This window comes from Gigantopelta aegis, chromosome 1, assembly GCF_016097555.1.
Source record: "Gigantopelta aegis isolate Gae_Host chromosome 1, Gae_host_genome, whole genome shotgun sequence".
Lineage (NCBI taxonomy): Eukaryota > Metazoa > Mollusca > Gastropoda > Neomphalida > Peltospiridae > Gigantopelta > Gigantopelta aegis.
Window position 1 is genome coordinate 23,466,915 of NC_054699.1, and position 15,584 is coordinate 23,482,498.

General features: G+C 38.0%; 1 protein-coding gene across 3 annotated transcripts in view; it reads left to right on the forward strand.

Moving 5' to 3' along the window:
- Positions 1-15,584, forward strand: part of LOC121372446 (serine/threonine-protein phosphatase 2A regulatory subunit B'' subunit beta-like) — a 49,305-nt gene that overhangs the window by 1,111 nt on the left and 32,610 nt on the right. For 2 of the 3 annotated variants that reach the window (XM_041498756.1, XM_041498763.1), the window contains exon 1: positions 6,101-11,121. In XM_041498756.1, the coding sequence (XP_041354690.1) occupies positions 10,588-11,121 (534 nt within the window). In that variant the 5' untranslated portion in view covers positions 6,101-10,587. Of the gene's footprint in view, positions 1-2,349; positions 2,915-6,100; positions 11,122-15,584 lie in introns of those variants that run through there. The other variant, XM_041498772.1, reaches the window with a different exon arrangement.

A 15,584-nucleotide genomic window follows, 5' to 3' on the forward strand; every position in this document is an offset into this window, starting at 1 on the left:
ATTGTCCGATATAATACATTTTTGATAGAAGAATACAACTTTTTGTTTTAGTTTATGCCTTTGTTTGGTATGCCTTTGGGTACGAACTGGTATGCCTTTGGGTACGAACTGGTATGCTTTTGGGTACGAAACGGTATGGTTACGAAACGACCTGATACCCAATTTTTAATGACAAGATTTTCTTCAGATACATTATTAATGTTCAAACAAAAAAATTTCAATAGCAAGTTTGCATTGGAATTTTTCCAGCATTCTTAAAACGGAAACGTCATGCACCCAGTGTATAGTTATTGTAAGGCGATTCAAAGTGACGTCATTGGAATACTGACATCATTCAAATTCAAAATTAGCTATATTATTACAATGCTTTGCCATATTAAAATAAAAACTGGTCTACTAAGCAGCAATAAGCTTGACCCCTGTCAAATTTCTATAACAAGCGGACAGCGTTGTTTACAGGTTGGTATTTTGTTATTTTTCATAATTCTGAACAAAATATTAATTTTAAGTTTCAAAAGATGAAAGAAATAAAAAGTACCGTTGGATATGTTTTATTTACTGTGTACAAAGCCAAAACAAGGGTGCGAAAAGTGACTGTTGTTGACCTTAGCCCTGATTAAAAATTCACTAGCCCTACTTTACTTTAAGTTAATACAATTTTACTAAATAATAGTAATAATTGGATATGTCACCTAAAATGGGAGATAGAGCTTGAAAACACTAACATTGGGGGGTGGGGTGAGGGCAGGATATTCATGTTTACAAAATAGACTTAACAGCAACATTTGACTAACAAAAATTCACTAGCCATTGGGCATGGCAATAGTAGTTATTTACTAGCCCAACATTGAATATCACTAGCCACAGGAGTGGGGCTACCATAATCTAAAAGCCCTGAATGCACTTTCTGACAGTTGTAGACAGCTCAGTCATGTCAGGCTATCAATTTAATGACATTAGTGTTTACCTTGTTCAATTTAGAAATAAAATGTATAAAAAGGTAAGTACATACTCGCATGTTATCCCTCTTCCATAAAAAATTGCACCAGGTGCTAAGAAAACGTCATTTTAAAAGCATTATCGAAAACTGTACTATGACGCTATCAGCGTAATGGCAACAACATAAAATCGGCTTTTCCTGTGAAAACAGTAACATGACAGTCACGTGACCTAAAAGCGGCTTTCCGGAAATGATCCGTCATTACTCATTTGGCAGTGTTTGGTTGTGTGGATTCTGTCGTGCACCTGTTGCTGTTTAGGCATGTATTTGCATTGCTTCATTAAGATTCCAGGGTGCAAATTAACTGTAATAATACATTTCACTGTGCATAAAACGTAATTTATTTTAAGTGTACTTCCTTAACAAGAAGTTCTTGTCGTATCAACAATCGAACATGTGCAGACATTACAAAATACCCGGAAGTAAAATAATACAGTTTTCGATTGCGTACGGTTTTCGACAATTGGTGATACCACAATAACCATTGCCTTTGATATGCCAGTGGTGGGAGTCTGGTTTGTAAGAGAAAAAAGAGTGTTCAATCAAGAGGGAATGCTGTACAGACTGGTGTTCTCACTGGGTGAAAATTAAAGGAGAGAGACTTCGCGATCCCTGTCTTGTACGCTTATATCTTCATCGAATGAATTGATCACATAGATATGACCAGAGAGCAGGGAAGTGAGAAGACCTTAACAAGTGTCTTAATATGTCACAACAACACCCATTCCAAATTAAAGAAGTGTGAATGATTTTATGTTTTGGTAATAAAATCCGACGCCATATAACTGTAAATAAAACGTGTTCAGGGCTTCTAGAATTTTTATGAAATCCACTAGCCATGGGATCAGTGATTTTTAAAATTTACTAGCACGATGAAAAATTCATTAGCCTTACTTTACTTTAAGTTAATACAATTTTACTAAATAATAGTAATAATAGGATATGTCACCTAAAGAGTGAGATAGAGCTTTAAAACACCAACAGTGGTTGGTTAGGGTGGGGCAATATATTCATATTTACAAAATAAACGTAACTGCAACATTTGACTTCTTTTTTTTCACTAGCCGTTGGGCATGGCAATAGTAGTTATTTACTAGCCTAACATTGAATATCACTAGCCATGGGAATGGGGCTACCGTAATCTAAAAGACCAGGTGTTGAGTGCATAGTTAAATAAAACATTTCCTTTGTAATAAAACAACTTTCAGCAGTCGCATCTGAACATGATGACCAGTGAGTAAAATGCAAGTTTTGCCGTGAGATTAATTTTCAGGGCATTGAGGCATGCCACGTGGCCGCCGTTAATTTCGAGCCCTGCATTAATTTCTGTGTTTTTCTCTTTTCAACAGTGAAACCGCTCAAGAGTGATGTGAAGTTGAAGAGCTTGCTGCATCATATACTAGGAAAATCTTCCATCTTTTTTTCTGCAGACATTTTAACACTTACAGTGTACCATCAAGACTAGTTACAACATTGTAACGGAAACATTTGCCTACGTCTCAGTTACTGCTGAACAGAAGACTGTGTCGACGTCAGCGCTACATTATCATATCTACATCAAGACATGACTACAATAGTGTTTTTCACAATGGCTTAAATATTGCGACGCTTGACATTTGTTTGTTTGTGTGTGTGATGGCTTTACGACCAATACTCAAGTCTAAAGTGGATGAGTTGTTCCTGCGCTGGCTGAGTGAGGTGGACACCCAGCAGGCACTACAGGAGAACCTGCGACAGATCGTCCTCGGGGAACACCTCACCCAGCCATCCCCGCGACAGGCCGTCAGCGTCAGTCACAAGCCGCAGTCGCCACGGTTACGGCCGTCCTCCCCGCCGGGTAAACTGCCCAGCCCCCGGAGTCCCCGTCGGCCATTAGCGTCAAAGAACAATCATCGCAATAGTCTGAGTACAAGGGTGAGTAAGCACGTGATCTGTTTATCTACTGACCTCTTAGGCCTTGAACAAAAAATGTGTATGTTTTCAGGTTTCATCCTTGAAAAAAGATAGGCAGAGTTTCTGCCAGAGGGTAAAATGGGTATGGCGCCATACTCAGATTTTTTTGTAGATTATTAATTTTTTTAAGTTAACCTTTATTACCTCTTATCATTACTGTATGATTTTCTTAACCCATTTGCTTTCTGAAAAAGGCCACCCCCATACCCCCTGTTGACTGTGGTTGCATTCAATTCCATAGCGCCATACCCAAAAACATTTTTCTGGCAGAAACACTGACAGGGTACTTAGGTCAGAAGTTTTTTTTTTTTTTTAAATCGAATCGAACTGAAAAAACGTAATTGGCTAAGGTGTTCCGAATCTAGTTTGCTGATTGCAAAAACTCATTTGTTTTTTCCTAATATTTATTTATTTATTTTTTGCTTCAAAAAAATTCTGGGTTGCTACATGAAATTAGAAAGAAATAAAGAAATGTTTTATTTAACGATGCACTCAACACATTTTATTTATGGTTATGTGGCGTCAGACATATGGTTAAGGACCACACATATTTTGAGAGGAAACCCGCTGTCAACACTACATGGGCTACACTTTGTGATTAGCAGCAAGGGATCTTTTATTTGCGCTTCCCACAGGCAGGATAGCACAAACCATGGCCTTTGTTGAACCAGTTATGGATCACTGGTCGGTGCAAGTGGTTTACACCTACCCATTGAGCCTTGCGGAGCACTCACTCAGGGTTTGGAGTCGGTATCTGGATTAGAAATCCCATGCCTCGACTGGGATCCGAACCCAGTACCTACCAGCCTGTAGACCGATGGCCTAACCATGATGCCACCGAGGCAGGTATACATGAAATTAGAGTGGGTCGGAAAACCGGAAACACCTACATTTTTTTTAGGCCTTATTGTGAGTCTAACTTGATGGGGCAGAGTGGCAAAGCGCTTGGTCTGGGATCAGTCCCACTGGGTCTATTGTGCTATTTCATGTTCTATATAAAAGATCCCTTCATAGACTTTCTGTCAGAAAATATTTTGAAGGTATGTAATAAAAACAGAGCAGATCATAAATGCTCCTACTAAGTAGTTACGGATTTGAAATCATTTAAAATTGAACACTGCATTTCACACACTTTGACAAATTTTAAACAGCAGTTCATTTACTATATAATCTTTCTAAAAACATTTGGGTGGTGCCATACACGTTTTATCCTCTGTCAGAAATCCTGGCATACACCATATAGTTGAGCTACTGTATATGTATTGAAATGTTTGAAAATATCACCCACAGCAGTTCATAACATTATTTCTACACGTTCATTAAAATCTCAGATGATTCAGAGTTTTAAACGTAGTAGCTAACACTTGAGCAACTGTCACACTGTTGGAAAATACTGCTGAAGGCATTTCATACTAGCATTTTATAACAAAGATCTATCCAGTGATCGGTATCTTGAAAGCCAGCCATTGCCTTTAACAACAACAATCGTGTATGTACATTTGGTTAGGTAATGCTGCATTGTGGCTAAAAGTATTTTCAGTGGAGTCTGTGATTTTTGTTTCAGAAACTTACCTGTAAAATTCTGTGACGTGACAAGTTGAAATGACATTCTCTCTTTTTGTTTGATTTACTTATCATTTATATTAGTATTTAGTATTCTTCAATCTGTTGATTCATGAGATCATGAATCCTTCCATCCAAACCCCAGTCAGCCCAACCAACCATTCATTCATTCATTCATTCATTCATTCATTCATTCATTCATTCATTCATTCAACCATCCATTGATCCATTGATCCATTCATCCATTACATCCATAAAATCCAACCATTCATTCATCCATCCATCCATCCATCCATCCATCCATCCATCCATCCATCCAACCCCAAACCCCAATCAGCAAACTCATTCATTCAACCATCTCTGTCTGTCTCTGCCCATGAGTCATACTAACCATTAATCAACCCAACCATTCATACATTTGTATGTCAATCCATCCATCCATCAGCCTTTCCTTCTAAGTTTATTCACTCCCAGCCAACCTATCCATTTTTCCATCCATCCATCCTTCCATCCATCATCCATCCATCCATCCATCCATCCATCCATCCATCCATCCATCCATCCATCCATCCATCCATCCATCCATCCATCCTTCCATCCACCATCCATCCATTCTTCCATCCATCCATCCATCCATCCATCCATCCATCCACGTTTCCTTCCTTCTATCATTCCATTTATCCATCCATCCATTTTTCCATCAATTCTTCCATTCATTCATTCATTCATCCACTTTTCCTTCCTTCCATCCATTCATTTATCCATCCATCCATCCATCCATCCATCCACACGCCCACCTAACCAACCAGCTATATTCATCCAATTATGCAGGAGAAGTCAAGTGCTTATTGCATATAAAGGTGGAAGTCTGGAAGAAAGCTGTATTATATTAATGGTTTTTGGCTGGGGGCGGTATTTGTAAGAATGTGTCTTCAGCGTGTAAGAAGTAGGTCACAACAGGGTGACACTTAATTGTACAATGTGTTGGGAGTATTGGCACACTGTATATATTATAGGACGTGTGTGCGTGTATTTGAGGACACACTAGACACTTGGTAACTATTTAGCTTACCAGTCCTCCTGTCACTGCATGTTTTTTTTGTAATTACCACTGAGGTCAGAAACACATAGTGTGTATACACCTGGACCTAAAGATTAGAACTGTGTTCCTCTGCTGTTTATAATTATCAGCATACCTCTATATACAAAGGTTGCAAACACTGTTGAGGTCAGTTTTGTGGTTTTGAAATATGGGTGATTCATATCCTGTGTGTGGTTTTCCGACACGAATGAATTAGGAATATACTGTCACAGTGGTGTAGTCAGTTCTCTTGTACAATGTATATAGTTGGTATACTCTTATAGTGTGTATAATATACAGTGCAAAAAGTAACTATGTAGTCAACTATGCTTACATGTAGGTAGTTGACTGGAAGATTTCACGAATTGTCAGTGTGAGCAGATTGAAAAACTCATTGAATGAACCAAAAATTTAAGTGTTCTAGGAGTTGATGAATATTGATGTACCGGCACTGGTGTGTTTAGCTGGTATGATGATTTACTTTATACAGTGAAAACCAACTATAAACATAACTAGGTGGCCAATTAAAAGTGTTTCAATCTTTCACTGATTGTCAATGTGGATGATGTGAGGAAAGTAAAAAAAATTAAAAAATCATTCAATGAACAAAACATTTAAGTGTTCTAGGAGTTGCTGAATATTGTTGTACCGGTATTGGTGTGTTTAGCTAGTATGATGATTTTCTTTATACAGTGTGAAACCCAATAATAAACTTGACTAGGTGGCCAGTTAAGCATTTTTCAGCCTGATTATCAGTGTATATGATGTGAGGAAAGTGAGTTTCTGGATATTTACTGTACAGGGCTGATTATACAGACTTTATACAGTATGAAAACCACCAATGAAGTCAGCTAAGAGTTGCTCAATAGTTTCTGTGATGGTATGTTGAGCTGGGGTCATTATTAACTTTACACAGTGTAAGAACCAACTATAAACTCAACTAGGCATATAGATATCCTGTTGAAAGATTTGCAGCCTGCTTCACTTATTGTTTCTGTGGATGGTGTTGCCTCCAAATCAAAGTGAAAAAGTGGTAGGATCAATCAGCAGTTGTGTGTGCGTTTAGAGTCGCTGAGTTCAGTTGGAGCAATTACAGATTTTAAGGATCCAACATCAACTACAAGTTTATACAGTGCGAAAACCAACAATAAAGTCAACTAAGCATGGTTGGTCAGCTAGAAGGTTTCTAGTCTTTCACTGATTGCCTCCGTGGATTTATTAAATGAACCAAAAAATAGAGTGTTGTAGCAGTTGTTGCATAATGTCTGCTGTGCTGGAGTGTTCAACTGGAGGATAATTGTGAAAGCCAGCAATAAAGCCAACTAAACATAGGTGGTTAGCTAGAATGTTTTTAGTCTCTCACAGATTGCCTGTGTGGGAGTTTTAAAAAGTAGTTAGATGAACAAAAAACTAAGTGTTGTACAGTTGTATAATTTCTGCTGTGCTGGTGTGTTCAGCTGGGGAGTAATTGTGGACTTTTAAGAAACCAGCTATGGATGGGTGGTTGATATTATTGTTTTGTCATGGACTGTATGTGTAGCTCTTTGAAGAAGCGTATATCTATGTTTGCCTGTAGGAGACATGAAAACCAGTTCTGATGATTTCTTTACTTTGAAACAACAGTTTGATGGAAGTTTATAACTGGATCTACTTTGTACTAATTTCTATACATGTTCTAGTTTTGCCGAGATTTATAAAACCTGTATGGACATGAAAGCTGTCTTACGCCATGTATACAGCTAGTTTATATACTGAAAGATCAACTTCACACTAATAGCCCTTGCAGCGCAGTTAATTACACCAGCTAAAACAAATGCTCAGGCACAATTATTAAGTAAGTTAATTTGACTTGAGAGTTAACTGAAAAACACATAGGAAGAGTTAACGTAAATACACATACAAATAGTTAAATCAAATATATGTAAATCAAATACACATAGGAAGAGTTCACTCAAATACTTGTTATGAGTAGGTACCTGTATTACTTTGAGTGCAGTAAAGTAATATTAATATTAGAGTATGTGTTGTAAAAATAATTCTTAAAGTGCATGTAAAAACAAATCTTGCCTTTATGTGTATTATCAAAATACTCAGAAATCTTTTCCTGAAGAAATGGTAATTAATTTTATATACTGTGTTGCAAGTCAGTTATAAAATATATAAATTTTTCTAAAGAAGAACTACAATGACTGGCTTTTAATAATCACTACTGATACAATATCCCATTTGCTGTCACCACAGCATGCTGCTTAATTAAATTAACTACAGTTTTAAATCAAAATAAACAGACACATCAAAATTGTGAAACCCGCGGCAACTTGGATCAGTATAATCCATCAAGTTTGAGTTTATTGCGTTTGTACTCTGCCTATGGTTTGTTTCTCGTTTGTATTGAAAGAGGTGTTACAGATTTTGCCTTGTACATGTACCTGGTTCAGATGAAAGACCTTGGTAGTAATGGCCTTAATTTGATGAATGGCCGTGTCAAAGGAATGTACGTCATGGGTCAAGCCTAGAAAGAAAAAATGTACAAAACTATCCCATTAAAATATGTAAACTATTCAAAGGGCATAAATTTACATTTTTGGTTTTACATTACTTGCGAGATGAATGCAAAGTCGAGTGTAAAATATGTCAGTATGAAATATTGTAAATAATTTTAATTAATATGTTGTGTATAACAATTTACAGTTACTGTACCTTTACATTAATGTAATTAATATTTGATATATATGATTATCAAAATATTGCACATGGACACATAATTAACATCATACATAAATATATACTTTCATCTTTATTAATGTTAAGGGTCGTCTTCATTATCATCTTGGCTTAGACACAAGTTCCATTTCTGGCTGTTTGCCTGGACTACATCAGCCTTCCAGATATCATGGTATGAGTAATGGCTACATATAATGATGTTCATGTGTGTACTAGAGGACGACAGCCAGATGGCCTCTGTAAAAACTACCTGTAGATACTAGAGGTTGACATTAGGCAGGTAACAGTGCTTGATCTGGAACACTAGAATGAAGCCAAATGGATGGAATTCACTTTCATTAGACCACGCGTGATTGAAATTGAAATTTAATTAATTAAAACCAACTTGATTCAGTCTAACTTACTAAACCCAACTTGATTGAATTCAACTTGATTAAAGCCAAAGTCAGTCGACTGGAGTCAGCTTGATTTGATTCAGCTTTATTGGAACCAATTTCATTGTGAAGTTAAAATTAATTAGTGTCAACATGATTACAGTCAACTTGATGGAAGCCAACTTGCTTGAACTCAACTATTAAAGCCAGTTTGATTGAAGTAACTTGATTAAACCAACTTCACCGAATTCAACTCACTTGAAACCACTTTGATTGAAGTCAAAATTAATTGAGTCAACTTGATTAAAGTCATCTTGACTGAAGCCAATTTGATTTAAATTGACTTGATTAAATTAAACTTGATTAAATTCTACTTGATCGAAGTTGACTTGATTAAATTTGATTAAATTGAAGTCAAATTGACTTGATTAAATTAAACTTGATTTGCAGTCAGCTTGATTAAATTGAAGTCAGTTTGATTGAATCCTCTTTGATATCTTTGTCACCGCAACCTTTTTACAGTTGAAACATCTTGTTACCCTGTGTGCCTTACTTGACTGTGGATGCATGCAGTGGAGTTTTTCAAGACTTACACTCGCACAAACATCTGTTTTCCATATATGGCAAGTGGAGGGAGCTGGGCAGACGGCTTGAGGGAAACATCTGTTATTATCACTAACTGACAGAAGAGTGAGTGAGTGAGAGAGAGTTAAACTCTATCTACCTCGGCCATCAGACCTGCCATGCTTGTATACCTCGATTCCTGAACTCCGGGTTATCTCGTCTTTCTTTAGTTTTACAAATACACACACACACATGTTATCCAGTTTTCTGGAGTTACTTTTAAAACTACGCACTGTGTGTGTATATACATGTGTATGTATAATATATATATATATATATATATACCTGGATTGATCTCGTGCCAGGTCAGGCCAGTCTGTATAGAGTGTTTACCCTGCGCGTTGTATTCTCGTATATCCAGTGATTTAGTGTACAGCATCTTCCAAGATAACCTTGCCTCATCTTTTTTGCGTATCACATTGGTTCCAGCGTTAAATGTGTTCGGTGGGTGAGGAATTTTCAGTACAAGACCAGTCCATTCTGGGAATCTTCAAGAGAGACCGGTCTTCTTCTTTGTGGAAATATTTTATTGTTTACTGTTGGTTCTGTGAACCATCAAGAAAAAGTGTTTTTTTTGTGAATGTCTGTTGTTTATGATAAGTTCACTGACTCTTCAACGTAGTACATATTCTTGTGAATGTATCAGTTGTTTACCGTCAGTTCTGTGAATGTTACAGATACATGTTATAGATGATACTTTGTGTGTGAATATTTGTTGTATGCTGTCAGTTCTGCGGATGTTGAAGGCAGAGCAGTATTTTTGTGTGATTATTTGTTTACCATTTGGTGTACCATCATTTGTGTGAATCTTCAAGAAGCTGCAGGATTTGTGTGTGAACATATCAGTTATTTATCATCAATTGTGTGAATTTTCTGGATTTATGTGTGAATATTTCTGTTGTTTATCATCAATTGTGTGAATCTTCAAGAAACTGCCATATTTTTGTGTGAATATACCAGTTGTTTATTATCAGTTGTGTGAAATTTCAAGAAAGTACAGGATTTCTTTGTGAAAGTATCAGTTGTTTACCATCATTTGTGAGAATCATCAAGTTGTCTTGACATAATTACAACATGATTATCTGTGGGTATCTCTTATTTATCACAGGTGTGGACAAGGCTATCAAGTATTCTGAATTACAATTTAACAATTTCACTGATTCTCTGACTTACCGGAATGTACAAGTCTCATCACCTGAGGTTGTCTGAGGTCACCGATTACATTGTGAGCTTGTGTGGGTTTCTTCTCTGCTGTGTCGGGTGTTAGCATGCAGAAGAAGTATGCATGTGTGAAGCTGGTGCACTCCCGGGTAACACTGTACTACTCTAGTAAGATCGACCTGCGGTGGCGACGGTCACTTCACCACTGTCAATCATGTAAGATTCTTGGATGCTATGGCGTCAAGTGTGGCGCCATCCATTACGGGATATGTTCGGCGATCGCGTTCCCATTTTTCCTGGGAGACAAAACCAAAAAGACATCTCCGGCAACGAAATCACAGGACACTCGAAGTCGTCTTCCACAGAATAAGAGTGATACCGTCTCACAAAATGAGACCGATGTCACATCTCCCCGTGTACCACAGAGTGATTCAAATGCCGTCTCACATTTACCAGAGAGTGAGACGAATGTCCCGTCTCCCCGCCTGCCTCAGACTGAGACGAATACGATCTCGCATATACCGCAGGGTGAGACGAACACACGGTGCTACCGACCTCAGAGTGAGACCAATACCATCTCACGGCTACCACAGAGTGAGACAAATGTGTTGAGTCTACCGCAGGGTGCGGTCATACAGCAGGTACATGGTGGTTTAAATAATTTTGATTACTGTCTGTTTAGTGTTGGTTTAAATCATATTTATTACTGAAAGTCTATATCATACAGAGAGAGAGAGAGATGAGAGAGATGAGAGAGAGAGATGAGAGAGAGAGAGAAATGTGAGAGAAAAAGAGAGATGGAGAGAGAGATGGAGGGAGAATAATACAGAAGGAAGGAGGGAGAGAAAGAAAGAAAGAGAAGAAGGGAGAGAGGGATGGAAGGAAAAAGTTGGAAAGAAAGACAGAAGGAAAAAGCAGAGAGATAAAGGAAGGGAGGGGACGAGAAGAGAGGGAGGGAGAGAGATGAGATGGGGAAAATGGAATACGGGAGGGAGAGAGAATGAAACAGAAGGAAGGAGGGAGAGAAAAAGACAGAGAAGAAGGGAGAGGCATGGAATGAAAAAGAGTTGGAAAGCAACCAGAAAGAGAAGGAAGAGAGAGAGAGAGAGAGAGAGAGAGAGAGAGAGAGAGAGAGAGAGAGAGAGAGAGAGATTGTGTTATGTGCACTAGTTACTTTATCAATGGTTGCTGTGCTTTTTGTAAGTGTTAAGAAGTGCAAACAGAAGATATTTTGATGCTGTTTAGGAGTGTAGTATGTGGTAGCAATAGACGTTTTCTCTAAAGAAGGTGCCACAACATTTATTAATCAACTTTGCTGTTCATCTGTTCTTCTCCCTTCTTTGAATCTGTTCTTTCCTTCCTCCCAGTTTCAGTGCTTGTCATATCATTTAATTTTAACATGATTTGTATGCCTATATTCACATAAGCTTCAAGCCAGTTGTCATAGACATGCTTCAGCTATTTGTCCAGAACATGGGTTAATGTTTTGTTATTAGTGGTTAGTGAGATAGAACTCAATGTATTGGTCTTATACCTCCCCAGTCAGTTTGGGATCGATCCCCGTTGGTGGACCCATTGGACTATTTCTTGTTGCACGACTGGTATATCAAAGGCTGTGGTATGTGCTGTCCTGTCAGTGGGATGGTGCATTGGTGCATACAAAAGATCTCTTGCTAATAATGGAAAAATGTAGTGGGTTTCCTCTCTAAGACTATATGTCAAAATTACCATATGTTTGACATCCAATAGTTGATGATTGATAAATCGATGTGCTCTAGTGTGTCGTTAAACAAAACAAACTTCTTCTTATACCTCCCCACTGATCTGTGGGAGCTGGTACTAAGGTGTTAATCAAGAACTGACCAGCTTTAAGACCAATGGTTTAACCAATACATCACCTAGGCCAGTTGACCTTTCACAGTGAATCTTTCTAAATTAGTGGCGGGATGTAGCCCAGTGGTAAAACGTTCGCTTGATGCGCGGTCGGTCTGGGATCGATCCCCGTCGGTGGGCCCATTGGGCTATTTCTCGCTCCAACCAGTGTACCACAACTGGTATATCAAAGGCTGTGGTAAGTGTTATCCTGTCTGTGGGATGGTGCATATAAAAAATCTCTTGCTGCTAATCGAAAAGAGTAGCCCATGAAGTGGCGACAGCGGGTTTCCTCTCTCAATATCTGTGTGGTCCTTAACCATATGTCTGACGCCATATAACTGTAAATAAAATGTGTTGAGTGCGTCATTAAATAAAATATTTCCTTCTTTCCTTCCTTTCTAAATTACTACTACTAGTAGAATTAAATCTCAGCTTGTTAAGTGAATTTGCTCTGATTAAATCATGAATAACTAATACTCAGTTTGACAAGTTAATTTGCTCTTTTTGTGTGCTACCGTTTGTTTCACATTGTGGCATCTGAATTTTTTTTTTAATGGGGTAGGAAGTGAGATACTGTTTGCCTGAGGGATTTATTGGTGGAAGTGTCATATTTTAGTTTTTCCTGTTCCAACTATCCCCATGACTGATATATTAAAGTGCTATCCTGCCCATGTAATGTATATGTAGTAAGAAGTTTTGTTTTGTTTAACAAAACCACTAGAGAACATTGATTTATTAATCATCGGCTATTGAATGTTAAACATTTGCTAAGTTGACTCCAGAATGACACGTTGTCTTCAGAGGAGACTCACTCCATTTTCCCAATTAACAGCAAGTTATATTTTATATACAATTTTCTACAGACAGTTTTTTTTTCATTTCAACTTATTTTCATGCTTATATCCAATTAAGGTTCAATCACGTTGTCCTGGGCACACACCTCAGCGATCTGGGCCAGGACAGTGGGTTAGTGGTTAGTGAGAGAGAAGAGGGTGTAGTGGTCTTATACCTACCAACTGAGTTGTTAAAACTCGCTCTGGGTGAGAGTTGATACCGGGCTGCGAACCCTGTACCTACCAGCCTTATGTCTGATGGCTAACCATGACACCACTTAGACCTGTTACAGACAGTATATACCTTTTATAAATCAGGGCACTGGTTGGGTGTGTATCAAAGATCCCTTGCTGCTGTTTTGTAGGTATAGCTTATGTGGCTGCAGTGAGTTTCTTCTTTCATTTTCTAAGTCATTTGTTTAAATAGCCAAATGTTAAACACCATAATATTATGTACTGAGGTGTCATTTGGGCCAATATACCTTTTGTTTTCCTGAATTTAAAACTGGTGGTGTGTTGTTATACTTTCCTGAACATTCCTCAACTAGCTTGGGTGTCTGTTACTTTTTGGAATGGGATGTAGGCTCGTGGTCGGTTTGGGATCGATCCCCATTGGTAGGCCCATTGGGCTATTTCTCATTCCAGCCAGTGTGACATGACTGGTATATCAAAGGTGCATATAAAATATCCCTTGCTACTAATGAAAAAAATGTAGCGGGTTTCCTCTCTAAGACTGTATGTCCAAATTACCACATTGATTTATTAATCATCAGCTATTGGATCAAAGGAATCTTTTATATGCAGCTCAGCCTACTGACATGACCTTTGTTGTACCAGTTGTGGAGCACTGGCTTGAATGAGTTTACAATCCCCATTATCATTCTTTCATGAAACTGGCCTCGGTGATGTTGTGGTAAGGCCATTGATCTACAGGCTGGTAGGTACTGGGTTCGGATCCCAGTCGAGGCATGGGATTTTTAATCCAGATACCGACTCCAAACCCTGAGTGAGTGCTCCACAAGGCTCAATGGGTAGGTGTAAACCACTTGCACCGACCAGTGATCCATAACTGGTTCAACAAAGGCCATGGTTTGTGCTATCCTGCCTGTGGGAAGCGCAAATAAAAGATCTGTTGCTGCCTGTCATAAAAGAATAGCATATGTGGCGACAGCGGGTTTCCTCTAAAAAAAAACAGTGTCAGAATGACCATATGTTTGACGTCCAATAGACGATGAATAGATAAAAAATCAATGTGCTCTAGTGGCGTCATTAAATAAAACAAACTTTACTCTTTTTTTCTTTCATGAACACACTGATGCTGTATTATTCATTCATATGACTGTTCTCGGTGTACTGATACCTGTTTAGCTAATTTACATCTAAACAGCACACAACTGATCATAATTTAGATGGTGAAGTTTTTTTATCAAAACATTTTGTGGATGGAGAACAAAGTACAAGCAAACTGTTAGTGGTTAGTGGTTAGTGAAGGACGAGTAGATGTAGTGGTTGTGCAGTTCCCTATTGAACCAGTAAATGTTTCTCTGGGTAGGAACCTGCACCAGGATATGAACCAAGTACCTACTAGTTTTAAGTCCTGTAGTTTTGATCACTATACTACTTGGTGATTAGTTCATGTTCACTACTTGGTGATTAATTATTGCAGTAAATTATGACAGTCATCAATACCAGGACAGATACCAACCTTCATATTACTCAATCGGCCCAGCGGTTGACAGTTTAGTAATATTTTTGCTAATTTACAAAGTGTATGCTTGTGGAGGGTGTCTGTGTGTGTATGTGGATTGTTAGTGTATGTTTTTAAAACCCCAAAATTTATCAAATATTTTGTTTTAAAAGTCGGGCATCAAAACAAGTTGAGAACAGTCGTTCAGTTTACCATGTCAGGAAGTCGAGAACGGTACTTTGTTCTCCATCCACAAAATGTTTAATAAAAAACATCACCATCTAAATTATGATCAGTTGTGTGCTGTTTAAATATAAATAACACACACAGTATCAGTACTATGAGAACAGTGATCTGAATGAAAAACCCCCAAAGTAGCAGTGTGTTTATGAAAGAATGATAAAGGCAATTGTAAACTCGTTCCAGCCAGTGCTCCACAACTGGTGCAACAAAGATCATGTCAGTAGGATACTGCATATAAAAGATTCCTTTGATCCAATAGCCGATGATTAATATATCAGTGTGCACTAGTGGTGTCATTAAATAAAACAAACTTTAACTTTATAAAAGATCACTTGCTGCAAATTGAAAATATTAGCCCATTGCCTGTCAACAATGGGTTTCTTCTCTCATCAGCTATGTGGCAATGCCATACAACCATAACTGAAATGTGTCGAATATGTCATTAATAAAACATTCTTTCCTTCTT